Source organism: Colletotrichum graminicola (assembly GCF_000149035.1).
Source record: "Colletotrichum graminicola M1.001 genomic scaffold supercont1.18, whole genome shotgun sequence".
Taxonomy (NCBI): domain Eukaryota; kingdom Fungi; phylum Ascomycota; class Sordariomycetes; order Glomerellales; family Glomerellaceae; genus Colletotrichum; species Colletotrichum graminicola.
The window spans coordinates 138,169-151,670 of NW_007361022.1; the positions used below are offsets into that span (position 1 = coordinate 138,169).

The following is a 13,502-nucleotide window of genomic DNA, read 5'->3' on the forward strand; positions in this document are numbered from 1 at the left end:
ACTAGAATCCATGTCAAGGAGCGGGCCGTTGCAGGAGTCTAGGCAGCGGATAGTTTGTACTCTCGGAGGCCGGTCACATAGCCCCCTGCTGAACTTGCAGATTTCTGAACGGCACGTGTACTGTTCACCGGTCGGGGGATACATTGAAGCGCAATTCACCATGGAGAAGCAAAAGGACAAAATATATTTCAGCTTTGTTATTATGCTATATCATGGTGAAGCCGCGAGCCCTTATTGTCAGGTGACGGTGTTATCACGCCACCGCTGGGACATTGCTTCCAGTGTGCCCTACAAAGCACCCTAATAGACTCACCTTTTGTCAGGACAAGCGTCTTCCCTTTATGCAAGGAGGTTTCGACCTTTCTGAGGCTATGGCAAGTGTTTGGACACCAGATGGGATATATTAAGCCTCGACCGGCTGCCCAGCCCCCTTCCCCAATGGCGAATCTGGACCTCGTGGCTTCTAATAAGTCCGGATCAGGGGCGACTAAAAGCACGTCTCCCGAAATGCGGTGTGGCCCTGCACTCGTGGCCCGAATGCATGAATGTCCATGGACAGGTTTTGGGGCGTGTGTCATAGTGAGAGGCCAGCGGGAGATCGGCCTCGATGAAAGCCTAAAAAGCTGGTGATGTTTGTCATTAGATTACGGATTGCCTCGGAAGCTGTTGGATGTGTACAAGTAGAAGGTGATGATTCCCCGGAGTTGGTTCGTGTCCTAAGGATCCCGTGATTCATAGTTCGTCACTGAGTTACGGGGGGTTAGAGCCGCTATAATCATGGCTTGCAGGTTAAGTCATGGCAGAATGAATTGAACCCGAATCGCCAAGCAGGCAATTAGAATCTTTAACCAAGTTTCTTATAGTGCCATCCATAGGCATATCCATGTACCGGCATCGATACAATTGTATGGGCAAGACTGCATAAGTCCGTGCCGGGCGCTGAAATATATCGGCGGGTGGCGCCCTGGGCTTAGAGTATGATTACCCGAGCGTTGGGCGTAAGCTTGTCGAAACAGAAACAGAAACAGAAACAAAGTTGGGACCTGCAGCGAGAATGCAAGGTAGAAGCCATGATCTAAGCCTGAGCTACAAGAAGTGTATTCTGATGCCCTAACCTCGAGAAATCCAAAGATGAGCTCCACGCTTGCAAACTATTCACAAATCTCCAGCATCTCGGCGACGCCAAGGGTGCCATCGATCCCGCAGGATCGTGGCTGGATGAGATGGACTCCGCAAGCACCCAGTGATGATAGCCGCAGAGTGGGTTTGTGAAAACTTCAAGGCTTGGGCTGAACTCTTCGGTACTAAAATCTCAGGTAAGATCGATAGAAGTAGGACTCATCAACAGAAACGCATGCACGTGTCATTCATCCTTCCTGAGTAGGAATCTATTCAGCCCGGCATATATTTAGGTTATGTGACATAGCCGGCCACGAAGCACACCATCTTATCATCACGCTACGCCTGATTTCGTTTAGCTACAGTTGATTTCCCATTCGGAGATCTTCATATAGACATAGATCGAGGACAGGCTCATGAATCTCAAACTGAATGGTCGTAGTAGAAGAGCCATGGATGACCCCTGTGGCAGGCCCTTGGATGTGGGACTCACTCCTTCAGCCTCCTTCTTGAGCCCGACTACACACCGCAGAGAGCAATGCCGATTCATTGATGGAACTTCGTTATTCAGAGTACCGTTGTCGGAGATGATTTAACTCACTTATCAACCATAGACCGAACCAGCGCATTGACTAGGTGTATGCGAAGCAGCTTGGTGGGAAGCAACAATACTCCGAAGTGTGATTGAGAGGCGACGGACATTTCGAAGGCCGTCCGGTTATCGTTTCCAGATACCTATATACAAGTACATAGTACTTCGAACGTCCCCAAAAAGTATTGAGCCTTACATGGTATGGCACGATCGGCGTTGAAGTGGTTGGTGATTAACTTTCCTATCGGGTCCCGTCGCGCAAGGGACGAACCCGTATCCGTATCCCAGGTGACTAATGACTAATGACTAATAGCAGGCAATCCTGCCGAATACGACCTGACTGACCCAAGCCTGGCTTGCACTGCAACTGTTTGCCCTCTTCGAGCAGAGAATCATGATCCAGCGGGTGTTCCTCAGCAGTGTTGGTGATGCTGAATCGGTGGTCATCAGACCCGTCCTGCCGAGCTTTCATACCTGGTTCCTTCCAACGTCCTGCGCAGTGGGAATCTCACTAGATAGATGCCCTCCCGCATATGTTTGGTTAGGAGGAGGATAGGATACAGACTCAGCCATGTCGGACGATCATCTCATGTCCTGCGCGCTCTCACGCAATTGCCTCGGAATGTCAAACCCCTCTGACTGCATGAGACGTGATAGGCTGCGTCCCGAAGGAAGTGGCTCAATCGGCGGAGGGTGCTACCCTCGCACTCGACCAACTTTGAGAAGTAAAAGATCGGACTACGGATTCTTACCGGTAGCTGATGCGGTTAAGGGTGCACTAAGTGATGCATGTGCGTGCGCAGCTTGGTGAACAGGCCGTGTTGCTGAAACCTTTTCTCTAACTCTGTCAACCTACACACAGATCCGAGTGACGCATGCCACGAGGGACTTGACACGGCTACGTCCACTTCCCAGCATGTCGCATCTTCCATCTCCTTGGACCGACTGCGCTCACCTCTCTGAAGGAATAAACGGGTTGTTGGTGTTCCTGGCCGACGCTGCCGACCGGGTCCGGGCTTCCAAGTGTACTCGAGAGCAATGACCTTGATTAACCTTCACCAACCCACGCTCCGCCCCTCCCTCTCAGCCATTTCCATCAATCACATATCTTTGCACATCGTTCATTTTGTGCCGGTGCCCCCTTTATTGTTTTATTTTTATTTTATTTTCTGTTAATAGACGCCCGTGGTGTTCTGACCTGACCTTATTTGCTCGACCACAACACCACATGCTGGAATGGCTTGAAAACTATTCTCATCGCATCTGAGAGAACCTTCAGAGAAAGGGAGAGAGAGCGCGAGGCAGGCAACGCCCTTATCAATCTCATAAACTACTATGCGGCTGGTCGAAATCGCTACGATAGCAGCAGCAGTGGCATCAGGACTTCGCATAGGTCCTGTTCAGAAACAGCCGCAGCTGGAAGAGAGACAGCTCAAGGGAAGACAATTTCAAGGCGCCACGTCCTTCATAGCCGTACTCCCCACGGCTCAAGAAGAGACGAGCTCGACGGTGCTGGTTGTGACAACGACATTATTGCCACCGCCTCCTCCTCCGCCGCCAAAGACAACTTCAACACCGCCTCCTCCTCCTCCTCCTCCTCCTCCTCCTCAACCAACATCCACATCAACACCACCTCCTCCTCCTCCTCCGCCGCCAGTGTCGACACCGGCACCGCCTCCCTCTACCTCTCCAGCACCAACGTCGACATCGACTCCGCCGCCGCCGCCGCCGCCGCCGCCGCCTTCTCCTCTGCCGACAACGACAGCGTTAGTAACTCCAAGTTCATCTCCGGCCCTGCCCCGTACGACTCTATTACCGGTCCCATCCCCGTCACCTTCGACAACGCAGCAGGCTGGGACCACAACAGCTTCACCGACGATGTCCTCCACCTCGTCGCTGTTGTCGGCTTCTCCGACTTTGTCGACTTCGTCAACTTCGTTGGCTTCTTTGACTTCGTTGGCTTCTTCAACCTTATCCACAATAGCCTCGTCGACCATAGCCTCGTCGACCATAGCCTTGTCGACCATAGCCTCGTCGACAATGACCTCGACCACAGTGCCCATCGCTTTACCAGCCACCACCACTGGCGGACTACTACGGCCTACTCCAGGAGCAGGACCGCCAGTTCGAGCGCTCGTTGATCCAGCCAAAGGGTCCTTCCTGGGCGGTGATCCGTCAACAAATGTCGATGTGCCTGTTACGTTCCTTTTCCTGCTGCTATTTGCGGCTGGTGCCTACACGCACATCAGGATCTACCGGGCCAACGCCAAGCGCGGGCACAAATTCCTGCTCTCCGATCTCTTGTTTGACTTCTGCATGGTAAGGACCGTCACATGTATCATGAGGATTATCTGGGCATTCGAGAAGGACCGAGTCGTCATCCTAATCGCACTCATTGTTCAGTTTGGAGGGTAAGTCTCCGAGTCTCGTTCGATGAAAGACGGTCACGACTGACAGTACTACAGAGCCGTGGTTCTCATGGCGGTCAACATATTCTTTTCGCAGAGAATTCTGCGGTCAATCCATCCCAATTTCGGTTGGCACCCGGCAGTCAGGGTCTTCTTCCTTTTTTTCCTATTCTCAATCCCGGCCGTCGTGCTCCTGAACAGTACCTCAATCGGTGTCTCGTTCTACAAGATTGAGGACCAGGAACGCGTCGATACGGCTCTCAACCTTCTCAAGGCCGGCATATCCTGGATCATGCTCCTCGCCATCTTACCCATCGTCGTGGTTCTATTAGCATCCAGCATCCCTGGTCCTAGGCCCGAGAGGTTCGGCCAAGGCGACACCCATCAAAAGATTGCCGTGCTACTGATCGGCGCCTCTTTTTTGATCGCTGGACAAGCCGTGCGCCTAGCGGGAACAGTCATAGGCGATCCGCCAGGCTCGACGAACGCGATCTACAGCAAAGAGCTGTTTTATACCTCTGGTTTCATGTTGGAAATATTCGTTGTGGTCTTTTACGCTGTCGTACGCATCGACTTGCTGTTCCACGTTCCCAATGGGTCCAGTCAACCGGGCGATTACTCGAGGAAGCCGAAGCCGGGCGAAGAAGAATATGAGGCGGCGCTCCTTACCAAGGAAGAGATTGAGGATGAGCTTGCTGGGCTCGGCCACCCTTACGAAATTGTCGACTCGTCTGGTCTCGGAAGAGACGGCTCTGGGCGCACCATTGTCGCATTCAGCACGAGGCGCATGAACGGCGGACAGCCTGTTATACTTCCTCCGCGGCCAGCGCCATATAGCCGGACCATGTCCATCCGGGGATCGGTAAGATCCATGCGCGGCTCTTTGAGGTCTGCCCGCGGTGGCTTGTCACGAATGATGTCCTCTCGTGCGGCACACTCGCCATCAGCTCCTCACATCAGTGAAGTTCCGGTCGGCCGGCCCGAGATCAGGCAAAGTCCATTTGGGATGCACCCTGTAAGTCAATACGGTGTCCCGCAGCCTTTGTTCATCCAGTCAAGGTTCAGTAAGTATACGGACCCGGAAGATGAAACGACACAGTTGCGGCCTGATAGTCAAGCAACATCTGGCGAGATCCCGTTGAGCTTGGATAGGGAAGGCCTTGGGCAGCCATACGAGGGACGGCCATCTTTGGGACGGCGTCCGTCGGTACAAAAGTTTACGGTTCTTGAACGCGAAGGTGGGCCTTTGAAATAGAGCACTTTGGTGAGCATAACTCACGCAGTGCATGAAGTTGAGGCTGGGGAGGATCGTAATGCGATATGAGATTACCCACATAGGTTTGGTCCTTCAGTAGATAAGTTTATTGCGGGATTGTATGGTAAATAATTAATCACACTGTCACGACGTTGAACACGAACAGTTTGTTTGCCTGATATACTGACGTGTTTCTCAATTCATTCCTGTCCACATGACAAGGAGACCAGTCGGTGTCACTGACACCTTTCGTATTCTCAGAGATAATTCACATATCAATGACGGTTGTGACCTTCCGAAGCAGCGACGTATCAGGCGCAACCAACAGGCTCACAAAGAAAAAGTGGTATTCGTGATTATATCCACGTGAGAGATAAAACCATAACCTCAAACGACAGGTTGGGTTTGAGAGACAGATAAGCCCAGCGCATTCGGGACGGACCCTGCCGTACCTGATAGTCATACCGCCACGCCTGCACCTAAACGCCGAGAACATAGTCCACAGGATTTGTTATGACTCTAGTGTTCAATCGAACATTCCCTTAAGCACTTGGATCAGTCGGCTGAAAACACCTCCTCCTCCTGCCTTGCCACCCGCAGGAGCGGCAGCATCATCGTCATCAGCAGCGTCATCAGCCTGGACGCTGAGTCCGCTGAAGATTGCAATTCCTTCGTTCAGGACGTTACTGAGAGCATTTGCGCTCAACTGGGCATCCGAGGTCATGTCGGGGGGCACTTTGCTGACCAACGTCTGAGCAAGGGTGGTACTGGCGGTCTTCTGATCCTGGAGAGCAACGGCTACCAGTGGCGTCGCGCCGATGGAGTCAACCAAGGACTTCTTTGCTACCACATCGTTGATGGTAACTTTTACGTTATTCGTGAGAGCATCAGTCGCGGCCTTTAGATTCCTCGAATCTTTCGCGTTGAGGACCTGGGAGGCCTGAACCTGCGTGGTTGCATCTTCGATTGAAGACTTGACGCCGGTAAGGGCGCCGAGAACCTGGATCCCAGCACTTAGAGTGACGGACTTTGTGCTTTTGACGGAGTTGTCGAGGCTTTGAAGAGCCGAGTTGATGTTGTTCAGAGCGGCTTGGATAGTAGCCAGATCACGTTTGTACTTGTATGGTTCAATAGAGAGAGGAGCTGCGGAAACCGTGACCGCGACAAGGAAAAGAGACAGTAAATAATGCAGCTGCATATTTCTCGTCTGCCAGAGATTGCTTGGGCGGCACGAGTTGAAGTGTTTCTTGAAATTAAAAGAGAGTGTGGTCGGGAGAAGAGAGCGTAGGTGGAACTTCAGACTGCCCGAGGTAAAGGGTCAAGTATTAGACAATGGATTCTGTGATGAAACAAAACAGGGAATATCCAAAGAGTGGACGAATCCCGAACACGACGTCCATATAAATAATACAATGAGCGGGCCACGGTGATGCCGGGTCCAGGTCCATCACGATGAGCCGAGGATGTATGACTTGCAGGGCTCAATAACACCCGAACTCAGGAACAGCCGGCATAATGAAGCAGAGTCGAAATTAATCTTGACTTTGGTTGAGAGAGCGACGCCATTCCACGTCAAGTGCCGATCGCTGTCTTCCCAATGGCCCGTCTGCCAGGCCAACGCTTCATGATGTGAGGCCAGGGCACGACGTTGAGTAGGCCGGGGACATGCGCGGGTTATCATGCGAGCCAGAAGTTTTTCTGATTTTTTTCTCCCAAAGAAGAAATCCGGTGAGACTCTCTGTTTCGAAAGGCTAAGAGTCCAGACGGTTTGGCGCACAGATGTTGTCATAATGCATGACCATCCAACAAGCTTTTCCTGGATTGATCGCACAATAAATGGTCAGATTTACGGTAGACTTGCTGACATGTCTTTATTTTGTTTCCCGCTTTTCATACGCTGGATTTGTTCTCATACTGCCTGGTAACAGGTAGTTCTAGGCTAGTATGTAGGCTATTAAAACACAGGTCAGCCGTGACCGCTGCCAAGACATGAAGAGGAGGGGGACGTTTTCACGTCAGAGAAGGCAAAATATGCTGTATCAGCTCATGTTTCCCCACCAGACGAGCGAAAGAACTTCCTATTTCAGCCTTGAAGCAACCTTGTTTGTACCTAAACCGTCGCAACTCTTTCTCGTTTGCGATTCGAAAAGCTTACAAGCTTTGTTTCCCTATGTACAGATGGTAATATTTACCTCCGATCTGTAATATCATCACTCCACCCATGGCAGGTCTGGGTTGCATTGAAGAACTAGATTTAAAATTCGAACTTCCAACTTGCAAGCGTCCAGTCCAAGGGCCGGCATCTAGACCTCAGTGTACTCATGCCAAGGAGCACTGTTATGTCATAAAAGCACACTGTGGCAAAAGGCCGGAAGCCCCGGGCAAGCGGTAGCCACGCCCATGCCATGAAAAGTGCCAAGCAAGAACTCCTGGTCGCGTTACCATCTTCATTCATTGAGCTGATTCGGGACCAGCGGTTGGACTGTGCTCTGAGACGTCACCTGTCAGCATGTCTCCATCTAGTCCACATCGGGGGACGGATTAGATCATATCATCTTATTCCCTGGCTATTATCTGTCGGTTCACCTATTTGATTACCTTTACTGAACAACACTTCTCTCATGAACTTCAATTGGAAAGAAATGCATATCTTGATCCTCAGGTGACATGCCGACTGCACTCGCCATAATACAGAGTACAGAGGGCGAACGCTGCGGGATCTTGGCCGCTTCGCTTGGGTATCAAAATGACCACTGAGTTCTCCGCTAAGGTGAAAGTACTTTTCCAAGAAGGAATTAAAGTCGCCTCTGGACCGTCTTCTGCTACGTCTTGGTCGACAGTCTGAACATTGTAGTCGGTGGCTGACTGCGCTGATCTTGGCCAATACATGCAACACTTGACGCTCGGCCTCCAGGAGCAATTGCCCCGGAAACCATTTGTGTTCTACGGTTTGATTGCAAAGAATCCCTTTACTCTAAAGTTTATATTACAGAGGCCATGAACTTAGTCTACACATTGGCTGTCGCTCCTTCTCGTCATCTTAGTATAATGCTAAAAGCTTGAGAATGCTGCGCATCGGTGTCTTGCCTGTTGCCATGTGCGATACTTGAGATGATTATTAAGGGGAAAAGAGGCATACCTATATTGCCGCTCCCTTCACATGGCCTCCTTAGATCCTTTGGTCATCTCAGCCAGTGAAATGATGCCAAGCCATCTGATAAAAACATAGTGTAAAGACGCACAGCCACGGTGCATGGGTTGCCTCCTTTATGATGTTGCTCTCAACCTGGGTGTCGTTGAATCTAAACGGGTGGAAAGCCTCTTGGCGTTATCCTGTATCTCGTTATGGACGTTCTGTCGTCGTCTCGCACGTGACGTAGGTCCATTAATCTGCCATTAATCTGCTAAATCCACTCGACGAAGTTAACCTTCGTCATCCCGGACTTATTACCATCAGGTTCTCACCGACGGATCCCCGGTCAGATTCCAATCAGTCATACAGATAAGGCATAAAGCCCCTGGATCTACGATGGAGAATAATCTAGCATTGATCATTGTTATGAACAATATCCCTACATACTAGCTAAGTGGTTCCATTGTTGATTTCTTTACCTTGATGCTACCCTGAATCTGACGTGTTGAAATCTTAACCTATCTATCTGTAGGGGCTCTAGCTGTTAAAGCGACGATAGGCTACTGCGCTTTATTGAGACAGGCAGAACCAATAAAAAACCTGATTCCTTCTAATGAAACCCTTATTAGAAAGCTTCAGTGCAATGTTATGGTTAGCACACGTCTGAGGAGCTTTATCCAGCCGTCTCATTGCCTCGTTGATCACTTTCGAGAGTCAAGAATCTCTTCAAGCTGTTTCGTAGATGATTTTGATTATGAAAATAAAAAACGATGTAAAAAGGCGGCAGACATGCACGCACATCGCTACCTATGTAATCAGGAAGAAAAGCCGTAGTTGCCTCGAGAGCGGATCGACCGCCCGGTCTGCTCATTGTGAGTGAGGTGCTTTTATCACTGACCCACCAAGACACTCGTAACCAGATCACGGTTAGTGTCCCGCTGTTGATGGCGGACTTATGGCAAGACACTCAATGACACTGGCTTGTTGTACTTTCTTACGATGCACGGAATGGTCATCTCAGGGGTCATTTGTGTGATTCGTTCGGCTGGTGAGAGGCGTTATGGCTGACTAACGTCCGCGCGGTTCGGTTCGCCTTTCCGTTCCGCGTTCAGCTCGTTTCGCCCTTCCTTTCCTGTGAAGACTGCCGCTGCCACGCTGGATGCCAGCCATAAGCAAGCAGTTGTGCTAGTTCACTTCAGTCATAGACCATTAACATGAAGAGCCACGGGGCGGCTTATGTTTTACATGGAATAGCAAGTAGCGCAGCCGCTGGATGACTAACACCTAGACGACGCGCGCGGGTGTGGCGTGCTAGTGATTGATGTCTGGGCCTAATGAAGCACAGGAAGAATCACGTACTGATTGAAAATGGTAGATTTATCTGCCGGCTTAAGAATATGACGGAACGACTGACTAAATAATGCGCGCGGCAATTTGGCATCGGTGTCGGCGGTCTACTAAGGTGCCACGCGTGCGGACGTCGAGTATATAAGATAGGCTCCTCAGGGCCACAGGAATATCTATGAAAACAGAATTCAACATCCTGCGCCATCAATCTTCTCCTTTTTAAGCCAAAGAAAATACAGTCACCGAGATGAACGCAGCCAAGAAAGTTGCTGTCATTGCGACAAGCACCCGGATCCCGCGCATCGGAACCAAGGTTGCCGACCTGGTCAAAGACATCATCGCCAAAGATGCCGCCGACAACAACATCGACTTGTCCCTCGTCGAAGTAGCCACCTTCAAGCTGCCAATCTTTGACGAGGCGATACTTCCTGCGCAGGTCCCTGCTCTGGGGAATTTTGCCCACGAACACAGCAAAGCCTGGAGCAGCGAGATCAGCAAGCACGATGCCTACATCATCGTGGTCCCCGAATACAACCGAGGGCTCGCCGGAAGCACCAAGAACGCTATCGACTACCTGTACAACGAGTGGGCCGGCAAACCGATTGCTGTCGTCAGCTACGGCATCTTTGGCGGCAACTCGGCGTCGGAGCAGGCCGAGAAGACGCTCGAGGGCATGAAGCTGCGCGTCGCACCCACCCGGCCTGCCCTCGCGTTCGCCGGTGGTGCTGGGCCGGACTTGATGGCTGCCGCGGGTCACGGGGAAATCGGCGAAGAGTCTCGGAAGAAGTGGGAGGCGGAGGCGGGGACGGTTTTGAAGGCGTTCGGGGAGTTGAAGGAGCTTCTTAACGCGCCGCCTGCTGTCGAGGTTGAACAGTGAAGCAAGTTCGGGTGGTAGATCACACCATATGATGAACAACTATTGGATAGTGGTTTTACATAGAATGACCGTTGGTCGAGTATGCTTAGTAGATATAACCCAGAACTGTTCTGGGACCTTGCTAGTCACCCAACTCATTTCATCATGGAACTCTACCTCGTAATGTCGCTTAATAACCCCTTGCAGCAAGCAGCATCGTGACCCTCGGAGTTATTGGTTCTGATACTCCACTGCCTATGGAGAGTTGATGTGCCGCTTTTCGTGGGCATCGCCCTAGAAGTATTTTTGCCGCGCTAGTGTGTGCTTTTTTTTTTTTTCTTTTTCTCCTCGTTCCTCTTTTCTCATCTTCGTCATGAGCTGTTGATCGTCAGTCACTCGTTCGCCGTCCTCTTCATCATGAAGGCGTCTTTTCTTCTTGTGGCCGCTGCCTGCGCTGCCGTGGCTGAGGCTGAAGTCCATCTGCCGTACGCTCTCCAATCTCCATTGATCGCCGCCGCTGCCGCCGACAGCGGTGTCAAGTCCCGGACCCCGGATGATCGCCGATCCATGCCTACGTTGGACATCTTGACCGATGGCTGGAATTACCTTGTCAACGTCTCCGTAGGCACCCCTCCGCAGCAAATGTCAATGAGACTGAACGTGCAAGCTAGCGCATCTTGGGTCCCTAACGTCGAGTCCTGCGATAGCTCCTCCCGTCGCTATATCAATGCGAGCTCTTATTACGAAGAGTACATCAGGTGTACGTACGGCGCGTCGATGCCAGCCAGTCGTCGAGTTCCATCGGCCCTGGTAGCGAAAAGATCAACAAACTCATTGGGGGTGAATACGTCGTTGGCGATTGGATCAGCGATGTCCTTGACTTAGCCGGCACCCGAATACCCAAGTTCGTCATGGGGGGCGTTGAAATTCAAATGGCCGACACGATGGTTGGCGTGCTTGGCCTCGGCTACAACGAGAGCTATTATCACTCGGACGTCGAACAGAGTGACTCGACTACGACTCTCACTGTACCCGAGCGCTTGGTTAAAGACGGCCTCATCACTTCTCCCGCATACAGTCTCTGGCTAGATGATAAGTCGGCCAAGTCAGGCAAACTTCTCCTGGGCGCCATCGACAGGTCCAAATTCGAGGGGCCCCTTATCCGCATTCGAACCAACAGCTTCTCGGCGTCCTCAGCGTCAGGGAGAACCAAAACGTTTGATACTGTCATTCATTCCGTGAATGGCACCGAGTCAGCGACCGATGATCTCAAACCTTTAGGGAATGGTTCTCTGTCTTCATCCGAGAGATACTACCTTTACGAAAATCGATTCCTCCCTGTCAAGCTTGCACCCGAGAGCACTTTATCCGTCTTACCTCCTGCTCTTGCCCAAGACTCTTGGTTTCTTGCCGGTGCCTTCTGGAATGCCGACCTTCTCCGTACTGTTATACCATGCACCGTGGCCGAGAAATCCACCGGACACATCGTCATGCAACTCGATGGAACCGACGGACCGGTATTGAACGTTTCCATCGCAGATCTGGGGGTGCCCAGAAGCACGTGGTCTCCTTCAAAATGACCCGGGACGACGAGCCGTCCACAGAATATTGCTTGGTCGGAATCCAGACTCATAACTCCTTGACGGGCTACAGCATCGAAGATTACGTACTCGGCGGCGCCGTGTCCAAGCAGGCATACATAGTCTTTAACCTCGCCAACGCGGAGATGGCCATCGCGCAGACCAAGTCGAAGCACGAGAAGACGCAGACAAGGTACATGGTGGCCGTCCGCGGGAACCCCCCTCCGACGACCCGTCCGCGCCGTTTGCCCCGGGAATATCGTTCCACTGACCTCAGGCTCACCAGGCACGTAGAGTTGATCGGCACGACATTGGGCTTAAAGATATCGGTGGCGCGTTATCGTGCTGCTAGAGGCCATGGCATCACCGCGACCGAGGACATAGTCCCGTTTGCCACCTACGGGCCACCTACGGAGCCAGCATTCCGGAATCGACACTCGCTAAGCACGTGCCCAGCTATTGCTTCTTCTCGATCAACGCAAAGTACTCGCCGGAGTGCACTGGTGATGGTTCTGGAGCTGGGAATAGTGGCAAGGACGGTAATGGCGACGGTGGCTACGGCGGTTATGGTGACATCTGCTTACCCTCGTCCATCTCACGATCAATCAAGCTCGGTGTCGGTCTGGGCGTTGGGCTGCTTTGTCTTGTCGTGATATGCTTGTCCATCTGGGCCATCAGGAGATGCCGTCGGATTAGAAAGGCGGAGGAGCATTTGTCTGAGAAACAAGCAGACATGGAGCAAGGTGCGGCCGATGCCCGGATTGGCGCTGGGGGCGGAGACAACGTGGCCCAAGATGTTTCTCTGCCACAAAAGCCGCCATCTGCCGTGACACGAGAGCCCCCCACGACCGATGCGGCCGAGGGACGGGACAATCTCGAGGATGCGGTATCCACGAGACCATAGTAGACCAACATTGGTTCCGACAGATGACTCTGACAATCACTTCCCCCGTGTGCTCAAGCATAAGATGTACCAACCAGTCGAGCAAATTTGACACTGTCCAATCCCCGTGCCTCAACTGCTGCTGGTATCAGACTATCGGGGCAAACGACCCAATGTCAGTTGCTCTGCATGTAACGTACGGAACGGTCCTAGACGTTTTCCGCAGCCAGTAACGAGACAAAGCTACGATTATTCAAAGGGGGAGGTTGCAATAGCGTCGCATTCAAGGGCTGGCCAGATCTATCGCTGCAAGAGTAGTAATGCTTTGG

At 51.8% G+C, this 13,502-nt stretch overlaps 5 protein-coding genes across 5 annotated transcripts; 3 read left to right on the top strand and 2 right to left on the bottom strand.

Moving 5' to 3' along the window:
• Positions 1-3,318: 3,318 nt before the first annotated feature.
• On the bottom strand, positions 3,319-3,774 carry GLRG_05327 (uncharacterized protein; the record flags this gene model as incomplete). Its single annotated transcript, XM_008096012.1, has 1 exon — positions 3,319-3,774. One exon carries the CDS (start codon positions 3,772-3,774, stop codon positions 3,319-3,321), a length of 456 nt encoding a protein of 151 aa, XP_008094203.1.
• Positions 3,775-4,051: 277 nt separating this feature from the next.
• On the top strand, positions 4,052-5,138 carry GLRG_05328 (uncharacterized protein; the record flags this gene model as incomplete). Its single annotated transcript, XM_008096013.1, has 3 exons — positions 4,052-4,122; positions 4,177-4,981; positions 5,067-5,138. The coding sequence occupies 3 exons, from the start codon at positions 4,052-4,054 to the stop codon at positions 5,136-5,138; spliced, it is 948 nt and encodes a 315-aa protein (XP_008094204.1).
• Positions 5,139-5,900: 762 nt separating this feature from the next.
• GLRG_05329 (uncharacterized protein) lies at positions 5,901-6,572 on the bottom strand (the record flags this gene model as incomplete). Its single annotated transcript, XM_008096014.1, has 1 exon — positions 5,901-6,572. One exon carries the CDS (start codon positions 6,570-6,572, stop codon positions 5,901-5,903), a length of 672 nt encoding a protein of 223 aa, XP_008094205.1.
• A 3,529-nt stretch (positions 6,573-10,101) lies between these two features.
• GLRG_05330 (NADPH-dependent FMN reductase) lies at positions 10,102-10,731 on the top strand (the record flags this gene model as incomplete). Its single annotated transcript, XM_008096015.1, has 1 exon — positions 10,102-10,731. One exon carries the CDS (start codon positions 10,102-10,104, stop codon positions 10,729-10,731), a length of 630 nt encoding a protein of 209 aa, XP_008094206.1.
• A 396-nt stretch (positions 10,732-11,127) lies between these two features.
• On the top strand, positions 11,128-13,194 carry GLRG_05331 (aspartic proteinase; the record flags this gene model as incomplete). Its single annotated transcript, XM_008096016.1, has 4 exons — positions 11,128-11,474; positions 11,525-12,257; positions 12,338-12,678; positions 12,747-13,194. The coding sequence occupies 4 exons, from the start codon at positions 11,128-11,130 to the stop codon at positions 13,192-13,194; spliced, it is 1,869 nt and encodes a 622-aa protein (XP_008094207.1).
• Positions 13,195-13,502: the final 308 nt, after the last annotated feature.